The sequence below is a fragment of the Sparus aurata genome, chromosome 5 (genome assembly GCF_900880675.1).
Source record: "Sparus aurata chromosome 5, fSpaAur1.1, whole genome shotgun sequence".
NCBI lineage: Eukaryota > Metazoa > Chordata > Actinopteri > Spariformes > Sparidae > Sparus > Sparus aurata.
Genome location: NC_044191.1, coordinates 10,398,906 through 10,424,690, shown reverse-complemented (window position 1 = coordinate 10,424,690; position 25,785 = coordinate 10,398,906). Strand labels below are relative to the sequence as shown.

At 42.0% G+C, this 25,785-nt stretch overlaps 1 protein-coding gene across 1 annotated transcript; it reads left to right on the top strand.

Annotated features, from left to right (window-relative positions):
• antxr1a (ANTXR cell adhesion molecule 1a) lies at nucleotides 1-24,999 on the top strand. Its single transcript, XM_030417961.1, has 18 exons — nucleotides 1-1,539; nucleotides 4,771-4,842; nucleotides 4,947-5,018; nucleotides 5,591-5,672; nucleotides 5,843-5,876; nucleotides 7,148-7,227; nucleotides 7,924-7,992; nucleotides 8,414-8,494; nucleotides 9,322-9,382; nucleotides 10,735-10,833; nucleotides 13,906-13,975; nucleotides 14,088-14,166; nucleotides 15,022-15,117; nucleotides 16,601-16,642; nucleotides 18,165-18,260; nucleotides 18,642-18,809; nucleotides 19,522-19,602; nucleotides 22,766-24,999. The coding sequence occupies exons 1-18, from the start codon at nucleotides 1,358-1,360 to the stop codon at nucleotides 23,186-23,188; spliced, it is 1,887 nt and encodes a 628-aa protein (XP_030273821.1). The 5' UTR covers nucleotides 1-1,357; the 3' UTR covers nucleotides 23,189-24,999.
• The last annotated feature ends 786 nt before the right edge of the window (nucleotides 25,000-25,785 follow it).

The following is a 25,785-nucleotide window of genomic DNA, read 5'->3' as shown; positions in this document are numbered from 1 at the left end:
CTGTGTAATTCTATTAGTATTTTATTTAAAAACAATGTTCTTTTAGTGGCCTTTATAGGAATTCATTTAAAGCCAAATGTTGTGACTAGAAAGAAAAGGTAAGTCCATGACACCTGGAGTTTTGCAAATATATCATTATTTTTATATAGCTTTATATAGCTTTATTGGTAGGACAGATTCAGAGATGACAGGAAAGGAGGGGGGGTTGACACACAGCAAAGGGCCTCAGGTTGGACTCAAACCCAGGGCCGCTGCAGCGAAGACAAAGCCTCAGTATATGGGACGCCTACTCTACCAACTGAGCTAATGAGCACATCTTTATCAAATGGTAATAAGTTAAAGGATAAGTTCACTCAAAAACGAACATGTAGTCATTAGAAGTTGAAGGTGAAGTTTCATAGACCACAAAACATCAATGAAAATATGTATTACTTTAACTCAATCTTGGGGAACTTTCACAACACCCCTTACACCACTGGTCAAACAGGGACTTCCCAGTGTTGTCATTGTAAGGGACTTATGAGATCATAGTGATCACATAAATCACATAAATCAAACATTTCTTTGTTTCCAATACTTTTCCCCACTCTGGTTCAAGGAGGTGACCAATACTTTGGAGTCATCCCCCAATAAAATCAAACACAACACCACAACAAGCTAACCTTACCGACCCTAACAAATAAAATGAAAGTTGAGACCTCTTAGACACTGTTTCTCCAAAAGAACTGAACACAATAGACTTCACAAAGGTAGCATTGTGTTGCTTACAGTGGTAGACTGTTTGCACAGTAGTCGGGGTCACTGAGTTTATGGTGTTGTGGCAAATAAAGCAGCCACCAGCTTCTTAACACCACCAGGTGGCAGGAAAAGCCAGCAGATTCTGGTGTTTCCACTGTATTGTCTTCATCACTCTCTTCCTCTCCAGAGAGAGAGGAGAAAGAGAGAGAGCGTGAGAGAGAGAGAGAGAGACTTGAAAGCACAAGGAGAGTTTTGCAAAGAGTTAGGCTGTTGCATGGCCTTGTCATTAGTAAAAAGCAGCAAGAGTGGGAGGTTGTTGAGCCCTTCTCATCTTTGTGCATGCTGTGGACCCTGTGATGAGAGGGTCCCAACAACAGTGAGACCACAACACTCATCCTCTCTTTCTCTCTCTCTCTCTCTCTCTCTCTCTCTCTCTCTCTCTTTCTCCCTCTCTCTCACCTCCACCTCAGCCTCACTGCTGCTCTCCTTTGGATTACTGCTTTTTCTCCATGCTGAAGACGCCTGTGGGGGATTGAAAGAAGGCTCTGCAAGGAGGATTAACTTTGCAACTATTTCGCTTTAAACTCAGTTGAAGTTGGTTTTTCTTCCACATCCCTGGATGAGAGTTCCTTCAGCTGGAATAATGCCTTCGTGCTGGAGTCGAAGCTCATGGTTTCCTTTGGTGTTTGGTGCTGCGCTGGTTGTTTTCACTGCTGGTAATGCTGGACCGAACCAGGACCGGAGGCAGGCTGGGTCGTCCTCATGCTTCGGAGGCTTTGACCTTTACTTTGTTTTGGACAAGTGAGTTACCTGACACACACTGACTGACACACTCTGGGTGTAGGAATGACAAATGTGTTAAAATCTATTTAAAAAAAACAAAACCACATTGAAATAATATATTTATGAATGAGAGAATTGTTATATTGATTTGTATGTTTCTTCAAGAACTGAGCTTGACTTGAATATCTCACCTGTCTCAGCTGATGGCCCTTAAAAAAAGGCACCATGTGGTATCACTGTATGCTTTATCATTGAAGCATATCAATGCATAAAAGCAAATACGTAACATTTTACGTTGTCCTTATTCATCATGGTCAGCCAAAATGTTGTCATGATGTCATCCATATTTCTGTTATCATAACGCCCTCTAGTGTCAGGACATGCATAAATATGGATTGACTGATATTGCCTTGCTCTGGTGAACCTCAATTTGCAGTTCATCTCAGCATAAGTCATCTGGTAACGATTAGTGGTGCGTTAGATGTTCCTGATGCACAGACTATAGGCTCTGCATCTGACTGTTGTGTTTGGTGTTCATCCACTTATATTTAACACATGCCATGTGGGCAGATTTAATCCAGAATCGCTCGCCAGCAAGTGCATAAATTATTATCGTCTTGGAGCTCTAACATACACGGTGTATCACAAGTAGGAAACAGGATGTTTGGACTTCCTGCAAAGTCTTTTGGAAACATTGCTCTTGAGTTAGAAAAAGTTTCCCTGTTTATCTAACCTGGTTTTTGGTGGTCACCCTGTTTTTTTTCTCTTCTCCAGCCATGCACGCAACACGGGCACCTGATCAAAGCTGACAAATCGAGCGCAAACAGTAACATTTTGATGACACATGATATGGTTCCATCACTTTCTTATCATTTTTGCAGTTATCTACAGGGTATACATGCTGCAGTTTTAAGTACACTTACACTCAGATGCTCTAAAAATTAAGATAAACAAGGATTGAGCAACATGTGTTCTCTAAAAGGATCAGAGTTCTATGTAAGAAGTGTTTACCTGAGATTTCGTGACCCGGTCTTGTAGGGAAAGCACTTAATATGGTAGATAAACATGAACACAGCTCATCTGGCATTGGCAAATTAACTTATCCAGGCTGTTGTCTTTGGACTGTGATCTCCTGACATTTACATTTTGCAAACCTACCCTAAAACTACTTGTTTTTAGTCCATTTGTAACCACAAAGCAAAATGTTTGCCAACTAGGTCAACAGCATTTATCATTCAGCTCAGTCAACATAATTTTTCTTATCTGGAAGGCGACACTGGAGGATTGCAGTCGGCCACTGCCCTCTCTCTGCTCTCCCTCCAGAGATGGTGATGGATTTTCCAGTTGTCCTACAGTACATGTCAGTGCCAACTCAAGGCACACTGTTTCTCTGAGGGGAAATTAGGCAAAGTAATTGTGAGCGTGAGCCATGTTTTAACGACACAGATGTATTATTGGGCGTCAGTTCACTGCATTAGCTGTTTCTTTTACTGTCCTTTCTCCAGGTGGTGTCTCGGTTGATTTTTAGTTGTCCTCCACCTGCCCTCAGTGTCCTCCTGCAGTATCTGTCTGAACTCCCTTCTCTATTCTCTGTGTCTGCGCTGCCCTTTCCCCATTACGTCCAGATGTTCCGGTGTTTCAGCCTGTTGGCTGGGCTGTTTGTGCTGGGATCTGTGCCACAGTGACAATGGAAACATAGGTGTTTCAGAAATGATCCAGGGGGTGTGGGGTTATAAAGGCAGTTTCAATGAAGACATTTGGATGAACATCAAAAGTGATTATTGCAAGCTCTTGAAGTGTGCTTTTTTATCTTGATACAACTGTATATTTATACCATTTGATAACTGGATGATTAGATTAGATGAATAACTCCACTGAAAAGCTCTCCTCCTAAATCTTTAATCCCTTTATTTGTTTATTTCCTAACAACATGGTGAAAAGCAAAATCTCAATATTAAATTCATTAGCAAAGAGGGAACAAAGTGCATGACGATTAACATCCACTCTGACCTAGTTTTGATCACAAAGCTGTTTGCATGGAGGCTTAATTAGGGTACATTTATATGACTCCAGTTACAGTGATATAATTGCAGGTGCATTATAAAGATGTTAACAGTAATCTGAAAAATACGACATAATTGCATCTTCTCAGAGTAAACCAGCTGTGCTGCCCGAAGCGCTGCACTCATGCAGAACTATTCTGCAGGCTCTCTCTATTCTCCTTTTTCCTTTCGAAGTCTATTCCATTGATGGATCACTGATCTACTGGGATGAGTTTCAGAGGAGCAGGAGGTCAGGGATAAATATGCAAGATGACTAGTTGAGACAGAAAACTACCACAAAGACATGTAAATTGACCACAAAAAGACCAATCCAATCACCAGAATACATGTTTTTTGATGCAGATTCCTGCGAATATATTGCAACTTTGCCTTTCTGTAGATTCAATTAAAAATATGTCTATTTAGTGGTGGTCTGGTTAGTTTTGGGAACAAAACCACTTGGTTAAGATTTTTTATTTTTTTTAAATAGATGTTTTTGGTGACACGTCATATCGAACATTACATGTGGTAATGCAAACATCATGTGACACATGTAGCAATTCTACAGTTTGTGTCATATAGTGGAATTGTCAGTATGGTACATATGACACTTATACATTTGAATGCATCCGACGTATGCAGACAAGTTAACTGCTAACACTTGATTATGTGAATGGGTTGAAGAGACACAAAATAATACAAAGCAACCACAAGGAGACACAAAATGTCTACAAGGATACAGAAAACAGCTACAAAAGACAATGTCCACAAATTGACATGTAACAACCAAGAGGAGACACAAAACTACAAAGAAACGTAAAAACAAATACAAGAGGCACAAGATGACTACAAAAAGACATGAAATGACTACAAAGAGAAACTAAATAAAACAACCACAAGGAGAGACAAATATACAAATAGACGCAAAATCACTACAGAGAAACACAAAGCAACTACAAAGAAACACAAAGCAACTACAAAGATACAAAACAAAGGGGCGATATTTGAAGTAAAATTGTGTCTTGGGTTATTGCTCCCATACTACAAATGTCTGAGCCCAGGGACCCATTGTTACAAGATCTGCCTATGGTCTATTATGAATCAATCAACACTCGAACAGTAGTAAAGAGAAGAGTTCATGTGGTTCAGATGCACAGCAGAGCTCGAAAAATACATCCTCACATGAGTTCATCTTTTCTCTTAACAGATCTGGGAGTGTGCAGAATCACTGGAATGAAATCTACCACTTTGTTGAACATCTAGCTCATAAATTCATAAGGTAAAATAAACCATAACGGTTTCATCAAGCGGCTGTGGGAAAACATGTGACAAAAAATGATTACTGATCTAACAGAGAGTATATTTCTCTTCTCCTTGCCCCAGTCCACAGTTGCGGATGTCCTTCATTGTGTTTTCCACCGAGGGAAGGATCTTAATGAGTCTGACAGAAGACAGGTGGGTGCAGATCCCCTTGAAACTGATTTTAATCCTTTTCTTTTCTGTCATCCAGCTGAGAAGAATGAATGTAATACCAGATTTGGACACAGGTCACACACAGTTATGATCTCTCTGAAATTTTACGATCAAGAAGAAGTTCCAGACAAATATTTTCCTTCACTGCGATCCATCTATACTGTTGTCGATCTGGACAACTACTTCATCGTGTAGTTTTTGACACATTGTGGGCAGCCTGTCCGTCTAATCTTTCCTCAGCAGAGTTCCTCAGCCGCCACAAAATCTTTTCACTGTTTCCCTCATATCTCATTCTACAAAGGGCCCATTTCCTGTCTGTCTGCGTGAGAGTTTCTTGAGCCGATACTCACCAATACTGTGTAGCTCTATTAATCTGCACCACATTGCTGATATTTCCTGCTGCCTTTATGGAAACTATTATTCTGTTACCACGCCTAGTGGTGTCTGGCTTTACTCAAAAGTATGTCCACAAATGAATCCGACAAAATAAATATGTTCAATTAGATTACATTATCAATAGTGCGTATTACCTTGTTTTCTGTCTGTCTGCTCAGGGAACGCATTCGCAAAGGTCTGGAGGAGCTCCAGGGGGTTCGTCCTGGGGGAGACACCTTCATGCATGAGGGCATTCTGAGGGTGAGCATCACGTCCAACTTCAAGCTGAAATCTGCCTTATCTCTGCTCTGGCTCCAGAGCAAACACCACATGGTCCAGAGAGCTATAGTGTTAGAGCAGAGGAGTTCCTTGTTTCACTACTGGCTACTAGACTGTCCACTGGTTCAAACCAGCTTCTCTTTTCTTTACAGGCCAGTGAGCAGATATACTATGGAAACACTGAAGGTGTGTATTACTTTTCTTTATTGTTTTCCAGTGTAGAGTAAACCAAGTGTTTACCAGAACATTTCTTGAATGAATTCCTATTTGAATGTATATTTGAAATAAATCAGTGCATCCTTACCAGGGGGGCCACAAGATGCTTCTGGGGGGGTTTGAGATTATAAGGGACTTTAGGGAAAAGAGCCATATCATTTCAATGAGCCAGGAGACACCTTCTTGCAGCAGAAACTAACACAGAAGCAGTTTTGGGTATTTTGTCTGTCTGTGGACAGATTGTTGTGTAGTGTGTCACAATTGAGCGAGATGTAGTCACGAAAATTCACATGTGTGCAGTTAAGATCAAAATGAAGGCCGAGTGAGAAGACAAGTGTTGTCCATGCACGGGTGCCGGAACTAATGAGGTAGGAAGTAGGAAAGGGGCCATTTTACACCCCTGGCAAACATTTGTTTTAAGTTCCAGATAAATGTAACCAAGTTCCTATCATCCCCCACACACACACTTCACTCCCCTACACCTATTTTGTGGTGATATTTTGAGTATTTTGCCAGGTGTTCATATGTTTGTGGACAGAGTTTTGTCAACATAATGGCGTCAGGAAACTTTACAGGTACCTATGGGCCAAAACTTTACATTTAAAAGGACCTATGCATACAAGGTTCAAGGGTTCAGGGGGTTCATTTCGTTCAAGTTGAGTGTTGAGGATGAGTCCAAGATTCTCATAGTCTGAGGAAAGAATCTGTATATTTTGCCAGATAGCAGCAGGGTAATCAGGCTATGGCTGGGATGGGTGTTGTCTCCTAGTATCCTTTGGGCTCCATGCGGATGTATCCCCTCAGTAAATGGGTACCAGTGATGTTCCAGCAGTTTAATCACGCGCTCTAAAGCCTTCCTGTCCTGGGCCATGCACGAAGCATGCCAGTTTGTGTTGTTTCCAGTGATGATTCACATTAACAAACCCACAGTTTAAGAAACATGCAAACCTGAATGAAAGTTTCTGCGCTGACAGTATACCAATTTAAGGTGACACGAGCTTCACTGCATTACTGATTTGCTCCTTGACTGGGACTTATCTTTGTGGCGGCTCAGAATGAGCGCGTTCGTTTCTTTATAGGGGATGTAAATCAAAAACAATTTAGATTACAACAAATTAGGCTGTGAGCTATCAGAAAAGAATTTAGATTACTGCAAAATGGCAGTATCTTTATAATGCAGAAGGTTATTCGCAGTTCAGACTGAGATAAGAGTTTGAAATTACAGTTCTCTCTGCCTGCAGGTTATCGCACCGCCAGTGTTATCATAGCTCTGACAGATGGAGAGCTGCACGAGGATCTGTTCTACTACGCCGAGAGAGAGGTGAGAGAACTAAAGGGAGGGTTAAATGGGCCACACAAATTAAAGCCAGATGACACATGTGAGATGAGAGATGAACGAGATCAAACGCCGCCATCCATCCTATACATCACCACTTTGATCATCTTCGTCTGGTCTGGGAAAAAATGGGGTCAGAGCGTCTGTAAGATTTATACATCCGAGCCCGGTCGTTCGCCTCACATCTGTACTGGGATCTGAAGATTTATTTGCTCCGGAGAGCGTTTAGGAACTACAGGTGAAGGCATTCAAAAGCCTGATGCTTTAATCAGCTTTGAGTGGCCTCTGATACATGTTGACCACAGGGGCTGAAGTGGGGCTGAGGTTCCCAGTAGCCGGATATGTTTCTCCTGAAAACCAGCTGCGGGCTGCCCTATGCTCTCATTTAGTGTCAACACCAAATCCACAGCCATTAGTACTTGGAAAAAGAAGTAATGTGCATATTGAGCTTGTGTGTTCTGTTTGGCATTCAGGCATCTGTGTGACATTTCTGTTGTTGTATGACGTCTGAATAATATTATTCACCAGGAACGTGGTGTTGCCCAACTCCTTGTAAAATCCAGACAAACACAAGCACTTTTTGACTGCGTTTTGGATGTTGTTGTGAAATGCAGAGGTGTAATTGATCCCAGGTGCTGAGCTTCTTCCTGTTTTTGCTGTGAATCTGTGCATACCTGACAGGCCAACCGCTCCCGCAGCCTGGGTGCCTCAGTTTACTGTGTGGGGGTGAAGGACTTCAATGAGACGCAGGTTTGTTTTTTCAAGTTTTATTCTGCGCCTTAATGTCTCGTGACGTCTGACGTCTTCAGGCAGTGAAATTGATTGCAAGCTTTTAAATCACTGAACCTAGTGTTTTTAAGCTGTTATGAAGTGCTTTACGTAACTTCTTAAAGGCACAGTTCAGCAACTTTGTTCGCAGAAAACTGAAGTAAAGCGTTCCAGCAAGTTAATGGGATGTTCCCAAATGTCTCTAAACAATTTAAACAGCATCATCCGTGGGTCTGTTTGCCTAATAACTGAAGTGTGAGTCAAAGACACTTAAGGAAATTAGGCAATATTGTTAATTGTGTTCCTAGGAGTTTCTCCTGTAATCAGTCATGCTGTGAGCTTGATTATTTTCATGCCTTGGACGAGCAAGTGTGGAACTGTCGTAACTTGTTTTCTTCTGTAGCTGGCAAAGATCGCTGACAGTAAGGACCACGTCTTCCCTGTGAATGATGGGTTTGAGGCCTTGCAAGGAGTCATCGACTCGGTAAGCACTTTAGTACTTCTAAAAATGATGTTCCAACAGCACTAATGTCAAATATATCACCGACAGTACCACCTAGGACTGAACTCATCTTAGAGAGTCCACAGGAAATCATCTCGCTTTAATGGACTTGTAATCTCTCCAATTGCTCCTTCCTTAATCCGTCAACACACGGATCAAATAGCACACAGGAAACGAGACAAAATAGGTTTAAAGCACGATGAGTTATTCCATCCATGGAGTGTGTCCAGGGACAGAGTTCCAGGAAAACCTGCTGCGACTGTGACTTGCTTTTGATCAGCGCAGCGCACGGCTGGCCAAACATGATCAAAGTGTGTGCTGTATCTCTTAAGACCCACCTCAGTTCAGTTGACTTGAATTCTTTGTATCTTCAAGCTAGCGAGAAATGAAAAACAGTTTATCCTGAAGAGTTTGTTGTCGCTGGGATACGAGGTTCGTTGAGCAGAGTTAAAGGTTGCGCAGCTGACTGTCATCTGGAAAAGATTAAGAGCAAACTGAAAGCTGTTGCTTCTCGTACGTGTGAGCAGGGCAGTGGGTCGTGAATCAGTCTTTTACATACAGTTTTAATGTTCCTGGAGAGCAGCAAGCACAGGTACATCTGCAGAGCACCAATGAGTATAAAGAGATTACCTGAAATTATTTTATTGTTCCAAATAACAGCACCAGAATTGAAATGGAAGCTGTCGACAGAGACTATTTTTCTCCTTGTTGGTGCATTTAAAACTCCTCCAACATCTGAGATTTGCTGGCTGGCTGCTGAAAATGTGTCAGTGATGAGGTCTCTAATGCCTCTCTGCTCATCTCCTCAGATCCTGAAGAAGTCCTGTATCGAAATCCTGGCAGCAGAGCCCTCTAGTATCTGTGCAGGAGGTAAGACAAGGGAGATTAACATCTAGCTCATCCTCATCAGACCACACATCAGTCAGTAATGCAGTTAAGTTGACCCTAGATGATTCAACCTGCTGCTGTATTTATTAAACTAATAATAATAATAATAATAAAAAAATCTTTGAATACAGTTTTACTTTTTTCTTTGACCTTATTCAAAGCAAATATTAAAGAAGTGGCAACCCTCCCTTTTATGACAAACTGATCTCACATATTTAGTTAAAACATCAGCAGTGTACATTTCTGAAAACCTAGAATTTGTAAATGTTAAGTCCTCAAGAATATCTGTCAGTGTCACGCTTACAAATGTCTTGGCAGCCTTCTCGCCTGTAACTCCACCTCTCTCACCTCCACCTACTGAAGTGAAGGTCGGGTCATAAACATGTAATGTGAACGTGATATGACCCGAACTGTACATATGTCAATATGGTGTGTAGTCCAATGACATAACGCATCAGCGGTTTGCCTGAAAGCTGACTTTCAACATTTTATCCTGGCAACTGGGCCAATATTTGATACATTTGATGAGGATGATAAAAACAAGAATCCAATTTCTACAACGGCAATTAAGGAAATAATTGGTGTTCTTAAATCTCCTACATGAACAAATATTTCCCCAAAACTCATGAAGTGTCTAAGAAATGAAAAGTGTGCCAATGTTGATGAACACCATCTCAGCACGACTGTGGTACAATATTGTACAATCTTTAAGATCAGTTTGGAGATTGTTCCACGCAGAAAATCTCAACGATTTCTTTCCCAATTCAGTTTGGACTTTGCGAACAACAAATCACCAAATGTGATAAAAATCACAAAAACTTTAATAAAAGAAAATACAACAGACTTTCTAATGTTGCAGCACCGATCTCAAATAAATAGATGAAAACCACTATGTTTAACCATGGTTTACAGCTACAGCTGAAGTAATGCATTGTTTTCTGGAGCATACCTCTAAAAAATGTCAGAAGTTCAAAGTTGTTTACAAGCAATACTTATATAATTAGGAATAGCAATGAATTTGATGAAACAATATTAATAAAAAAGCTGACAAAGAGAAAATGTATGACAAATGACAATAATTAGCATTTGGAAGACAACTTCGTTTTGGCATGTGTTGAGCATTATAAACTTTCTGACAGCAAAATCTCTCTCTCTCTCTCACTGAAGGCATATCAAGCCAGTAACAACAATCACAGTAACACTATGACAGAGCGATAGTGGCTCTTAACATAACATGATGGGACGTGTGGGTGTAACTCTGAACCACAAGTCAAACTTAAATTAATTTAACATTTTTAAAACGTGACACATGTGTTTCTCTTCTCCTCACTCAGAGTCGTTCCAAGTGGTGGTCAGAGGAAACGGATTCCTCCACGCCCGCAACGTCGAAAAAGTCCTGTGCAGCTTCCGCATCAACGACACCCTTACTAAGAGTGAGTGAACCATCACTGAGTGTCTGATTCACTACGTGCGCAGTTTCATCACACACGGGTGTTTTAACGAGAAGCCCATTGACTCAAAGCATCAAAGCTGGTTTCTCAGTTCGTTTACAGCTGGAATAAACAGAGGAGTGCTCGGGCTGATGTAAAATCCATCGAAATTACACCTAGCTGAGCTTCCCAAAAGTCAGCCAAGTCAGCCGCACAGCTGGAATCCCCTGTGATCAAACACGCAGCCATGCTGGTGTTACTGGTATCGTGGCTTTTTGCTCCAAATAATACATTGTGTAACTTTACAACCTGGGAAGGAGCCAAAACAAGTGATAAAGGAAAGCGAGTACCACACACGAGGCAGAAGGAAGAAAAGGCCTTGAGGATATTACCAGTTTCCCCACAGTCTTTACTGGTGGTTACTGTAATAGATGTTTAAACCACCTCCTAGCAGGCACGCCACAGTAGCTGCAGGAGGTGCTGGTCTAATTACAAAGCAAGATATTCGCCAGCACTGAGGCACAAACAAAAGCCTCCTCTGAGGAGAAGTTGGGTTTCTTTTCTGACATAATGGCACGTCAGAGCTCCTCTTACTGCATCTCTATTAGTCAACTGGAGTTCACTATCCTCCATACACTCTGATGGGAAAATATATTACTGGAAAATGTCCTGCTGTCAACTCTCTTTGAGGTTTCTTTCCCAAAAGTGGTCGGTTTTGGAGTTATCTAGAATTATGTTTAACCACCTCTTCTGCTCCCTCGTGTATACGATGTATGTAGTATGCATGATAGCACACATGCAGTACTTATTAACTATCCCAAGGAGAAAAGACTGTTTTTCTTCACTTTAATTGAGGTTGCTTTGGTGATGCCAACAACATTCAGCACTGACATCTTGCTCTTTAAATCAAATTCTTGCAACAAAGCAACAAAAAGTATTAATCAAACATAAATTTTCGCAAATTCATAATTGTTTCTGCGTGCCCCTATATCCTGCATGGAAATAGCGGACATGGAAACAATTTGAGCAAAATGATATCCTTATGCGAATCCCATTATGCTTTTATACTCCTCCCCCAAATACATTAGCTTCTCTGGATTGTTTACACATAATCCTCTGGAACTTGTTTACTTCACATCGGGGGTAAACTTTGAATGAAAATAATTAGGGCATGGTTTAGCTCTCCTGGAGAGGAATATATGATGGGCTATAAGAAAAAAACATTTCTCTTCTCTTTAATGCCCTCCCTGACTCACTCCAGCCCTCTGCATGCTTCACAGATATGTTGAAATCGTAAAAAAAAAAGGGGATGCAACAACATGTACCTGCATGTGTTGAGCAGATGAATTGATGTTTGAGTTTGTGTGTCCAGGAAAAAAGTAGCAGCAAATACAGTCATGTGGGATGGGATCTGGCACGTCCTGCTCTGAGCTATCCATTGTTTCGGTGACAGATGTTGAAACTATGATGCCACGGACGATACCGAACTGTGTGAATAACGGGGGACAAGACTTACAGAAATACTTTCATGCTGAGACTAAGATTATTGGATAGATGCAGATTCATTCGTTTGTTCCCACGGTCCTGTAGTCCACAGATTTACTTGGAACATAATGGGAGCTCTATGTTCACAGGGTTAGGGTTTTTACCTGAACACGATAGGAGAGCGTTAAGAGAATATTTAACTGGGGAAAATATAAGTCTGGTAACTGAGGACCTTGGGAATTTAGAAGCCTGGAAACTTAGGAACCTGGGAACTTCGGACCTTGCGAACTTAGGAACCTCAAGATTTATGACCCTGTGAAGATAGAACCCTGGAATCTGTGGATCATGGTACCATAGGACCTTGGGTATGTAGGACCTTGGGAACAAAGAAACTGGGATAATGCAACCTAAAGACCCTGGGATCATAGTTCCTTGGGCCCATAGGATATTTAGAACTAAGTAACTTTGGAACATAGGACCCTGGGAACTTAGCTTAATAACCTGGAACTATTCAACCCTGGGAACTTAGGCCCAAAAACTTTCTGTAAATTTCCTCAACAGATTGTCCGTGCAGTCTGTCCCAGGCAATAAGCTTTCAAAGACTGTACGTCTGCCATAATCTTCAGTAATATTTCTAACCAGTTCACTGGTTGAAGCTGAACTCTGGGCACTTGTCCGCAGCGCATAGTTAAACGTGACCTCTCCACGCTTGGGGAATAAACAGTCCAATAAAACCTCATGACATTTACTCGGGATGTTAGCCAGGCACCTTAATCCTCAAGGGTTTTAAACAGTGGAAACCTGCAGAATCAGGTCCCATCATCTTTACTGGGCTTTGCTGTATTCTGATGTTAAAAAAGGCCCTCAGTCCTCTTCGTCATGCTTTGACAGTGTGAGGCCATTCTGAGTGCAAGGTGTGTGCAGAGATGAACTCTGAGCGGGACCAAATCTGGGCCAGTTTGTATTGGCGCTGAGCTGTTTTTGGCAGCATTGCTCCCCCCTCCGCTCCGTCTTGTATGGTGTTTCGAGAGAGGAGCAGCCGCGACCCATGCGAGTCTGTTGATTTGCTCAGTTCTGGGGTATGCTCTCCTCCTGCCAGGATAAACAGACGGGCTTGGGCGACGATACTTGTTGGAGCCACTTTCCTAAAAGCCAGCTGGACAACGCGAGGACCTAGATTTGTCTGAAAAACAAAAGCTGGGGTGAAATAGTTGGTGTCTCTGAGGGGGATACAGATGTCTTCAGACAGCAGACAACAAAAGCGCTTGTTTTGAAGGGACGCTTCTCGGTTTGTTTATCAAGTTACAGTCAAAGATGTGACATCATTTAACTTCTCTGACTTTCTGCATTTCCCCTTTCTTATTGAATTGGAAAGACGTCATGTTGTGTTATCCAGCCAATAAAACTCTTTAACTCTGAATTTAATCAGGCTTAACTATGACATAACCTAAAAGGTGATTCAAGTCATAAAACCTCCTGGTTCAGGAGCTTTATATGTCAGTGAGTACTACCGATTGTTACCACAAGACAGGACAGGAATGTCTGGCTGAGTCACTGTTGTTCATGACCTCTTTCCTTCATCTTCTCTAGTGGTAAAGCCTTTGATTGTGGAAGATACATATCTTCTCTGTCCTGCACCAGTACTTCAAGATGAGGGGATGTAAGTCCTGTAATTTTTTTCAATAAATGTCAGGCTTTATATGACACCAACTATTCGTTTTTTCTAAGGAACCGCATGAATGACAGCCAAGAAAATGTTCTTTACTTTCCAGGGCGGCAAACCTTTATGTCAGTATGAACGAAGGTCTCAGTTTCATCTCCAGTTCAGTCACCATTACCACAGTGAGCTGTGTGAGTACTGTATACATTTGTGTTATTTTGTTATGCACAGATTTGTTCAGTTTATGACATACATTTCATTTCCTGCGCTGTCTAGTGTCCACCTGCCTCTGTGAAACTGCATTTCATCCCAAATGTATACTTGTACCCCAAACTCAGACTTGAGTAAAGATAAGGATATCATATTTGAATATCACTCTGGTAAAATGCTAAAAGTCACCCACACAAATAGTGCTTAGTAAAAGTAGGGAGGCGGGGTATTTGACTGGAAATAAACTGATTTAAAAATGTGCTACTTTGGCTCAGATGCAGCTTGTAATCCACAAAGTAACTAGTAACTGAAGTTATCAAATACATGTATTGGAGTAAAAAGTACGACATTTGCTTCCAAAATGTAGCGGAGCAGAAATATAAAGTAGAAGAACATGGAAATGCTAAGTGCCTCAAAATTACAACAAAGTTCAAAGAACAATGCCCGAGTAAATGTACTTAGTAACATTCCATCACTTAAACTTGTATATGAATGGCTTGACAATAAAAGTAGTCTGAGCCTATAATGTAGCAGCTTGCAGCTTCAAAACTGTGTTGTTTGAGGTAACGGTGCTTTACTGTAAAGGCTAGCACTAACAATAGATAACAAGCTAATAAAACGGATCCAAACAGCACGACACAAACTTAAGAAGATGTCTCAATGATGGATGCAAACTAATTAAAGTATTTAAGCATCAGCAGAATCACAGTCTTTGATTCCATGGAAGATAAAAACCAAAAGAGCCTCTTTCCCGTACAAGCATGAAGCCCAGTGAAGTGGTTTGCATCTTTTTTAGTGCTCTGCACATTCAGACAGTGTGTCTGTCTCTGTCACAGTCTGATGGGACCATCCTGGCCATAGCTCTGCTCATCCTGATGCTGCTCCTGGTCTTGGCTCTCCTCTGGTGGTTCTGGCCTCTCTGCTGCACTGTGGTGAGTATTCGAAAACGCTAATGCAATAATAACATGCAGACATGCCGCTTAAACAGATAGCCTCTGGTCCACTCTTTGAACACATTTGGAATGCAGTGATATTGCTCGCGGACAATAAGACAGAGCGAGATGTCTTTTCCAGGTCTGTCTCGTCTGTCTGGCTAACACCCACATTATTAACCTAAGCAACATTCCCCTGGTTAGAAGGTTAGGGTCTACGATCCAGTAAGGGTGTTTGGCCCTTTTGGATCCCTGCAGCTGAAGGTAGTCAAAAACCAGAAGAGGTCAAGGCCACCAGGTGAATGTGTGTTGAAGTAATTATGCTGCTGTTGAGATAATTTGTGTTTCCAGAGGTCACAGCAGGTGACCCCTGAGTCACACGTCTCAATACGTATATTCACTAGAAGACCTAAAGACTTGGCAAACTCTTCCGTCAGTACTGGGGCTGTGGCATGGAAACAAAAACTCAAGTTTTTGAAGCACGATAACTCCCCAAAAACGTTAGAAAGTCTTATAATGACAGTCATCTGCTCGGAATACGGTAAAAGAGGAAAAACACCAATGTGCCAATATTTAGACAGTGCTCGAACTGCCAGAATCACAACATTTCAACAAACTCTTGTTACCAGCCACTCTTTTTTCAAAATCTGTCCTTCAAAATGAAGAGTGTCGTGTCACTTTCCAGCACTGGAAACAGGAAAGTTGAGAAAGGCCAGGGGGAGATGTCAGCTTTTACAACATGGCTGTCCCTCCCTTCACTTTTTTCAGCTCTTGTTCATTAAGTTTCAAATTCAGCCCTGTGCAGCCAGTGTGTTTAGGAAAGCGATGCTAGGTTACCATGGGGAATCGTTTTGCGTTCCAGGGTTTTGGAGAAGCACGGAGGAAAATGACAAATAAGAATCAGGATCACTTAATTTGCCAAGTGCATTTAATGGCAATGAAACTGCCTCTATTACGCCAGCGAAGAAACGCAGTGACAGCTCATGCGGTGATATACGTTCGGGAGAAGACACGAGGCATAAGACATAGGCCAAGCTGTGTGCTCTGTATGCAGCAGCTGTGCAGCCCACTCTGAAAAATGAAACTAGATGGATAGAAAGTAATAATCAGATAGATAAATAAGCAAAACACTATAATGCAATAAACATTTATGGATAACATTGCTCCATTAAGAATGGCAGAGCAAATAATAACGTATTTATGAGCCTGTTACTCTTTCCTTCTCCCAATCAACAACCTCAAGCTAGAAAATCTGGAGAGCAGATTTCTGGGTCAGTGCATTGCTCTTGTAAAGTAGAGGAGAGGAAAAAAACAATTCCTCAGCCATGTGTTGTTGTGTAACCGTCTTGTTCCACACAGAGGAAACATTGCTGCGACATGCAGATTATACAGAAATCTGTTTTGATCCACGTGTTTGTGACTTTTGTTGTCACCTTCCCCTCTTCTCCTCTCATGCGATCTTGTTTTTTTTCCCCCTTCGCAGATCATCCACGAACCCCCACCGCCGGCAGTGGAGGAGAGTTCGGTAAGAGCTGCAACGTCTCCATCAGAGCTGTTTCCTATGTTCTTAAAATCCCCGCCCTCATTATTTAAGATTCAGACGGATGACAGAGTTTAGGTTGTGTAATTATTCGAGTTTATGTGGGCATTTTAAACCTCAGTGACCATGCTGTTTCATTCACTTGCTCGCTGGCAGAAAACTCGGATTTCTCTAGTTTAGTGTTTCAACAAATGCGATGTGGGTTAACGCCCTCTTAGAATAACAATGTAATCCTCATTCTTTTATTTATTTATTTTTTTCCCCCCTCGTCTGCTTAAAAAAGAGGACAGTTGTGTTTTCAGTTCATGTTTTTCAAATCAGTTCCTCTGGAGCTCGTTTGGATCATCGTTGAATATGATGGTAAATTAAACTGACTTATAGCGTCATTTCTAAAGACTTTGATAAACAAATTCATGGTATTAAAAAAAAAAAATGCGACTTCGGGACGCATCAGTCTGCATTTATTTGTACCCATTAAACTGGAAATTAGGTTAAACTGGTGATTTTTTTCTTTCCAAAAACAGTCTCCAAAGACAATCCTGGCCACAAAGAAAAACTTTCAGCCCTCATTGAGACTTCTTCTGTCTGGCATCATGGTAGATTGTGAGTCAGACAGGGTGTATTAACGAGCTGAAACATCACAAATTTGGCCAGCGGGCTTGGTAATTTCCTCTGATCCGACAACCAGTGCAGAGGGGACAAATATTAGTGTTGGGTTAAGGGTGTGTAGGGCGGACAGAGAGGTATTCACAAGACGAATTCACACCAGGTAGCGCCTCTGGGTTCATTTTATATTACTACACATATGTAAATATTAATTTGCCCTTTATTGTTTCTTAATTGTAACCTTTTAGTCTGTGAAATGGCTGATACCCCTTTTCCATTCGCCTCTGAATGATTGATTGACACTTCATTTGACCAGTTAGGAGCTTCCATGCCCTCCCTGTGGCCTGCAACAGCCAATGGGTGATTTCAGAGAGGAGGCCCAGTCCTTGTTCCATCCCTCTCTCCTAGGCCACTTACACACCAGCCTCTGAATGATTGATGCATCATGTAGCCAATGCCATTTGAAATCTGTAAATATATGATTTAAATGTCTTTTGAAAGTAACTTTTTCCTCTTCTTTTATAAGTCGTTTTTCCACCTAAGCCATTGTTTTTTGTTTTCTTTTAGTATTCTTCATGCACATGGTTAGTCTAAACAAGGAAATAAGAACTATAATGAGATTAATGCTCATGTTGCTCTTAAGCTGGTTATTTGGAGATCACAAACAAGCATTTTTTCTCCAGGTGCCTGGACAGAGGCACTTACAGAGCTTCTGAATGTTTGAAAGTGATTCCTTCGGGCTGTAATCTTTTAAAAGAATCCAAAACTAGACCTGTACTCCAAATGGTTCAACAGCAGCTTTGGGCGAGATTGGGACGGGCATTTTAGGATAATTTCACATACATTTCCAGGAATGGTAAATATATGACAATAAAAACTACTTCCTGTCACTTCCCTAAAGGATGATGAAGACTTTGAAGCCCCCAAAAAGAAATGGCCGACTGTAGATGCTTCCTACTACGGAGGAAGAGGAGTTGGAGGAATCAAAAGGATGGAGGTGAGATCAAGTAAATCTCTAAACAATCTGTTGTGTGGTGTAAACAGGATGAGGGGTTTAAAAGCCACCTGCTAAGATATTACAGGTTTACACATTGGGGTTTCTGAAAAGCCATCTCTAATTAGTCCCCTTTGATCGATGTGAGACCACTTCCAGGATGTTGAAATAACTCCAGAGCTAAAGTTAAATCAAACCAAGTTTAATTGCACGGTGCAATTAAACTTGGTTTAATTCAGTGTGGGTGCAATTTGCACCCACACTGAATTGGAGCAGCTCACAATTAAACTCTCCTTACCAACTTCTCCACAGTGCCAATGATGTAAAACATTGAAAGCGGTCTTGCGTCACTGTCTTTAACCACCATGTCTCTCTATTGTTTAGGTCCGCTGGGGTGAGAAAGGTTCCACCGAAGAAGGAGCAAAGTTGGAAAAGGCCAAAAATGCCAAAGTGAAGATGCCTGAGCAGGAGTATGTGCTGCCCCCCATGCGGGTTCTCAACAATGGAATGCACAAACCTCCGGGGCCACGCAAGTGGTACTCACCCATCAAGGTACTGCCAGGAGGAAATTGTCTGGGGGATGTGTATGGTCTGCAGATGCTCTTTCAAGTCTCGGTGTGAGATCAGCTAAAAAAAACATATCAGTTTAACATACAAAACATGATGATGGAAGTGTGTGAATATAGCTCAGCAGCTTACGATAAATTAATAAAAGCATTAAAAGCTGTGCTGGGACATGCTGTCTTCAGCTGTTTGCATGTGTACTGCATGATGTACAACATCTGTGACAAATTACTGTACGTTAATCTGGCTGAGGATATGTCGGTAATGGCGTTATTAAAATTTTGAAGCAAAACTATGTGTTCAGGCAATAACGCTTAGGTGACTACTGGCACACAGTCGCTTCCTCCAGGGCCAGTATGGGGTTAAAGGAGTCATTCTGAAGCCTTCCCAGTCAGCGGGGGATTGCTAATAGAAACCAGACTCCTGTTGGACTGACCTCCAGGGAGCAGGGCTGCACAGCCAGCAGTTTCTGTGAAGAAAAACAGCTGCATTTTCTGCCCTTATACCGAAAGTATTTTGCTGTTTGAAAACTATGAAGTTCACTGTTAACCGAAACCAGTTCAGCATGTAATGTGAAATGGCCATATTTACGGTATAATACTGGTCATTTCATTGCAGGCCGATATCCAGAAACCTGGTCAAATTTGTGTCATTAAGTTGAGTTGATTGTAACTCTCTCAAATTTCTTCTGTTTCTGCAGAGCAAACTGGATGCATTGTGGGTACTCTTAAGAAAAGGCTACGACCGTGTGTCAGTAATGAGACCTCATCCTGGTGACAAGGTAAGAAAGGCCACGAGGATATGCCGCATCAATCAGCGTTTATTTTACTGACTGACGTAAGGCCTTGGCTGTGCATTAGCAGTTGGCACGGGAGGAGATTCTTTTGTATCTGAGAATGTTGAGAAAATAAACCAGCTGTGAGCAATGAAGTGTGCACAGAGAGACTCATGGGAAAACTTGTGGTGAGTGGGGATTACGACTGCAGTGTCTGACCGCAGTGCGCTGCGATGTAAAGGCGTCTGTGGGAGTCATTATAAAAAGGGCAAATGTAATTCCTCAGAAGCCAGCTGTAGCGGGGGGATAACAGTGTGATGACCTCTACTGTTGGCAGCGGACGTGTAGTCTGAGACTGTGGGATCTACATGTGTTGAAAAAATGAGCGTGGGGGAAGTCTGTATATATTAATCCCTCGCGGCATGAGTTTATGTAATGCTTCATCTTTCCATGAGTGGGAGATGTTGATCGGAGAGCTGCCGCAGAGATACAGTAGCTCTTCGGAAACTTTAGCATTTATTCATCTGTCTTCAGGCTTGTGCATAGTCTGGGGAATAACTGGTCCTATTATTTTAATAAAGCTAGACAGGGTGGCACACAGCTGTACTAACACTCACTGTATACATACGTTTCAAAACCCAAATTAAAAAAAGTTGGGATCCATCTATCCATCCATCCATCTATCCGCCCGTCCCCTGGGTTTTACACCACCCTCTCCACTACAAACAACAACACAGGTCCAATAAACGCAGAGAAAAGCTGAATCCCCCCAAAATGCAGTTACATTTCTGAGTATCCCAACATCCAGCACAACAACCTCCCGCCTCAACGACAGCATGTACCCCGAGCCGGAGCGACCCCACAGGTCCGGGCAAAACCCCAAAATCAATTCCACAAACGCAGCACGACCGGCCGCACCCCAAGGAGATTCCTGCGATTTCACAGAAACGCCAGGCCCCACCGGTCCCCAAGCAGGTCCCACGAAGACAATGCATCTCATGTTTACCTCATCAACTTCATCGACCTTTGTAAAAACTTGATACCGGCAACAGCAGCACGACTTAACAAGGGAATATTAATATTGTTACATTACAAAAATAATGGGTTGGGTATGACTAATACTTTGGAATGTTTGCAGATTGATCTCATGTGTATCTGTCCAAGGCCAGCTTATCGTGCCTCCAGATACTCAAGGATTTGTCAATTCCCAAAACGCTCTCTGAGCAGAGAGGAGCGAGGACAGAGGAGGCACGAGCGAGGGTGCACAAGTGTGTCCGTAGCACAAGTTTTGTTGAATGCCCGTTGCCTCGACTGCTGGAATCTTGTGTGGGAGGGACAAAGAGGTGAGGAACGGAGTCTAGCAGGCACAAACTGGGAAAAGAGACGGTACAACAATCTTTAAGGTGGACTAGTTCATTTTACTTCACTCACAGTCGTACAGTGTCGGGGGGGTCGCAATCTTTCCCACTTTTCCAGTACAGTAAGCACAGCAAAACACACGACACACCACTCTGTAATCAGAAGCGAGTCCTCCACACTTTAAGGCTCTTCATTAGTGGACTGGAAAAAAAAAAAACCCTCAGCTCTAGTATCCTCCATGATGTGCAGTAAACAGGCTTGTTCTGGTTGCAATTAAGAGTCTCTTCTCAAAGCCTTGCTTTTATAACTTCCCCTAAATGAATGCAGCGGTGGGAGGAACGAGGCCAGTTGATCCTACCAACAAACCCCAAGTCAGGTTCCTGTAACGTGTCATATATTTCTGAGCCTCTAAGGACCGTTGTGTTTGGAGTAATTAGAATAAAGAATCAAGCACAGAGCGCACATAAGGACGCCAAATCAACATCTGATACCTTTGAATGCTTCACTATGCTTTCTTTAGCACTGACTGATTTTGTGAAGGACTAAAGGAATAATAATAATATAGGTTCAGTCGAACCTTCCATCCTTGCTGTACGTTCGACATGCAACATCTCGCCTTGGTTTGTCTCAAAAGTCACCTCGACCCTCTGGTAAATGAGAGACACAGAGCAGCACTGTCATCTGTTATCAGCACATTGCAACTCCCTGATCCCCTCAGTGTAGCTGCTCCTGGGGTGTAGCTTGTTTCTGGAAGACGATTCGAATACTCCCCCTGCATGACCTCACTTTGGTTTGGACCAGGAGAGAGTGGTGGTGGCAGGTCATTTTATCCGGCTGAAAACAGCAAGCAGATAACTATCCATAACTAAAGCCGTGACTGAGAATGACAGCATGTGTAGCTGGGTTTTGTTGGCTTTAAAACACGATCGTGTAGGTGTGTTTGGACAACAGGCGAGTGAGGGTCACAGTATCCCCCTGCTGTAGTCATCAGTCCGTGCGATTTTTAAGGAGAAGCAGCGAAGGGACATTTTTATACCGTAGACTAATTCAGCTGTCAAAGCCGGGAAGTTGTGCCTTTTGTCAAAGAAATTAGTTTTAGAAAAGCAAAACGTTTCAAGCGAGTATGAAATTTTTTCCAAGCTCCAGATTATGGAACTAATATTTCAGACCCAAGAGGCATAATGTGAAACAAACACGGCAGTTCAAATAAATATAATATTCATCACGTAGCCTACAGTTTCCAGAATGTGTCTGACAAATTACATTGTAGGAAAATGTCTGAAAGTTTTTTTTGTTTTTTTTTGCTTGGTCAGAAATGTTGTTTATATGGGTTCCAGTTTTCTTATATTAAGTGTGGCACGATGCAGATTTCTTCCTCTTCTGTCTTCATCTTCGTCTTCGTTCTCTGTATTTATTGACAAAATGCGAACCAATTTTACAGCCACCAGCTGTGTTGGAGTGCACAGCTGTTGTGCTTGTTAAGTCACTGAAATCCATTTGGCTCTGTATCATCAGATTCATTTATAATCTAAAACGTTTATCCGAAATTGATATTTAGCCGATAATAAACATTTTGCTGGCCAATATTTAGCATGCATTGCTACTTTCATCTTTTTAAAAATCTATTACTAAAGGAATTCAGCTCACACAAAAGACCATCTTGAGTTATTTTTCCAGTAGAGAACTAGTTTGTCTTTTGAACCCACAAATAAAAGCACCATCACCATGTTTAGCTAGCAGGCGGTGTCAACCTTTAACTCCCCGTATGGTGCCCTGTTTCTCTAACATCTGGATTGTTTTCTGATTTCAGGGCAGATGCATGAACTTCACCCGCACAAAGTCTCCACCCCCTCACTACCCCTACTACAGCCACCAACCACCATCTCCCATCTACGATCCTCCACCTGCACCCCAGGGCACCCTCCCACCGACCCCCGGCAGCCCTCCGTCATCTCCTTCTCCATCCTTCCCCTTCTCGAACCTTCCACCGCTGCCTCCGACGCCTCCTTCCTCCTCCACCACTCCCTCCCCGCCCATCACGCCTCCGCCTTACACGCCGCCTCCCACCCGTGCTCTCCCTCCGACCAACCTGCACATACCTGCCCCGCCAGCGCTCCCACCCACCCCTCCTCCCTCGGCCTCTCCCACTGGTCCCTTGCCTCCTCCTCCACAGGGACCACCTCCAGGACGAGCCCCTCCACCTGCCCGCCCACCGCCTCGCCCTGGCCTGTAGAGCTCTGGCGGCAGACGGGAGTTTAGCAGGATTTAAAAAGGCAACTCAGCAGTCAGCACATGACCATTGATTGTACCTGCAAGCGAGGACGTGTGAGCGCCTCGTGCCACGCTCAGTGAGCTGTGGCCTTTCTGCCTTGTGAAGTGGAGCGGCGAGGACTTGATTCCTGCTATTTGTCTACAGTGACTTGTGTACACATTTAGCCCAACAGTGCAATTGCTCCGATGCTTGAATTACACAGACATTCCCTACAAATGAGGTCATTCAGGCCAGCTCAAAAACATTTGCCTCCGTGGTCCTCAGAGCGGCTTCAGGCCCTGACGTCCCCGCCATGATCACACAAGATTGGATGAATTCTGAGGAACAACAGCTTGTCTTAAAGCCTCTCTAACATTCCTATCTTTCCTGATAAGAGACAAATATTGCAAATGTTCCACACACATAGGATTGGGAAGAATCTGAAAACCCCTGTTTTTGTTTTGTACTCTTGAATGTTGTGCAATTGCATGCAATAGCGTTTGAGTCAGCATTTTTGTACCTTTTATAACATTTCTACCTTTTTTTTTTATATGACATACACACATTTTTTATTTGTGCCATTATCGTCGAGTAGACCACATTTTCAGTTTTAATTATTGAGGACAGATTAAGTAATCATTGCGGATAATCACATGTACAGTAAGCTTATTGACACAGCAATGCAACATGCTTTCACAACGGAACTTTTGACTTCCGTGTATCAAACCAGCCTAATGTGAGTCACAGCTTAGCCAGTTTGGTATCAGTTTATAATAACCATCAATATGCACAATAATATAGATATTTACTGTTAAACAATTAATATTTTATAAACCATTTATTAAGCAATAATAATAATTTTAAAAAAAAACCTCAGTCGTTTATTTTGCGGTATAGATGTTCCACAGTTATTCCAGTTTTTCCACTGTTACCTGGGAGTAGTGATCAGGGAAAATGTTGTCATTTTTCCCCAGCCATTACACTGTGCAATTAGTATTTACTTCAGAATGATAAGTTAAAGCAACAAAACAAGTTGTCTATTGCCTGGTAAATAAATGGTTTATAAAGCATTAACAGTGAAATAACTATCTTTTCAATCCTGAATTACTATAAATGTATCATTTGATGGTTATGATAAGATGTTACCCAGATTTTTGTGCATTTCATTGGAATTGGAATTCAGAAACTAAACTGGCCCTTTTACTACATCTGACCTGGCCAGCATGAGTACAAACTGACAGTTATACAGTTACAAATGCTCTGACTATCAACATGTGGACAAAACTACGTCAGAGTCAGGGAAAAGCCTTGCACATCTTCATGCTCATCCACCCACGGCCTCTAGCAATATGTGTAAATAATTATATGTGCATTTTGATATAACCATGTGTGTTCATTTGTGTGTGTGGGTGTGTGTGTGTGAGTGTGAGTGTGAGTGTGTGTGTGTGGGTGAGTGAGAGAGAGAGAGAGAGAGAGAGAGAGAGATTAGTCTGCTACAGGTATTCATGACAGCCAGTTCTACAGTATCCTGACCTGAGTCACCGCGCCAGTTTTATCAACAAAATCATCATTTTTTCTTTTCTTCTTTCAGCTCCTCAAAACGTGGGACATGGTGAACACCTTGTTTCATTGGTCATATCAATAGAATATGAATAAACAGGTTCATATGAAGAATGATGAATTTCATGGCATCACTGAAAAGGCTTTATGTAACTTTCCACCAATACAAATGTAGACGTCTGTGTTTGTTTTTTTTAAATGAAAGTAAAGTGTATTAAATTGGATTCTTAGTCTTTCTGTATTATTTTTTTTTAGAATACAGCCACTGAGCCGTACTTTGGGTCCTACATGAAAAGCTTGTTAAAGCTGTAATGGGTTTACCTTCATATTTCCTGATGAAAGTTTTATCAAACGGTGCTCCTCCTTTTCGTATCTCTGCAGAATGTTCCCTTCATGCCAGTTTTTCTCCAAAATGTTAAGATAAAAAAATATTCTGTAGTTCTCTGAAGGTATCACGTTTATTCTATTTTCTTTCATTTAAAGGAGACATATTGTGTTCATTATCAGGCTTATCATTTTATTTTGGGCTACTGCTAGAATAGGTTTAAATGCTTTAATCCCTTAAGGAACACTGTTCCAACAAAGGAACACCCTTGTGTTTGGACGGAAACCAAAGCCTGTGTTCCAACCTCTGTAACTCTGTGACAGTATGTCATAGAATCACACTTACACTTCTAGAACTTGAGGGTGTTACCTTTCCAATGGTACCAAGCACATCCCTGAGTCTCAAGCTATGTGGGAGCTGCCATGCTTTTAATTTCGGTATGTCATTTTGGAAAAAGAACCTTAAAATGGGGGCGTTCATTAAGAGGTTAATGCTAAAAAAACAGAAATCAGTTTTCTCATACTGTCCAGTGCTGCAGCTCTGTATTCCCCCCTCTGTCTGAAATGCTCTGTTTTAGCTCCTGTGTCTTTAAGGACCCCCTCCTGAATCCCCAGTCTCATCTGATTGGTCAGGTCACACATGCCTTTCCCAGCACCTCTAACAACAGCAGAGCAGCTTTGCTAAATCAATTCTT

Excerpts from the sequence above, each read along its gene's own strand:
- antxr1a (XM_030417961.1), top strand. The coding sequence starts at position 1,358 with ATGAGAGTTCCTTCAGCTGGAATAATGCCTTCGTGCTGGAGTCGAAGC. Across the intron at positions 4,843-4,946 it reads CTAGCTCATAAATTCATAAG|TCCACAGTTGCGGATGTCCT; the intron begins GTAAAATAAACC and ends TCCTTGCCCCAG. Across the intron at positions 9,383-10,734 it reads CTCTAGTATCTGTGCAGGAG|AGTCGTTCCAAGTGGTGGTC; the intron begins GTAAGACAAGGG and ends CTCCTCACTCAG.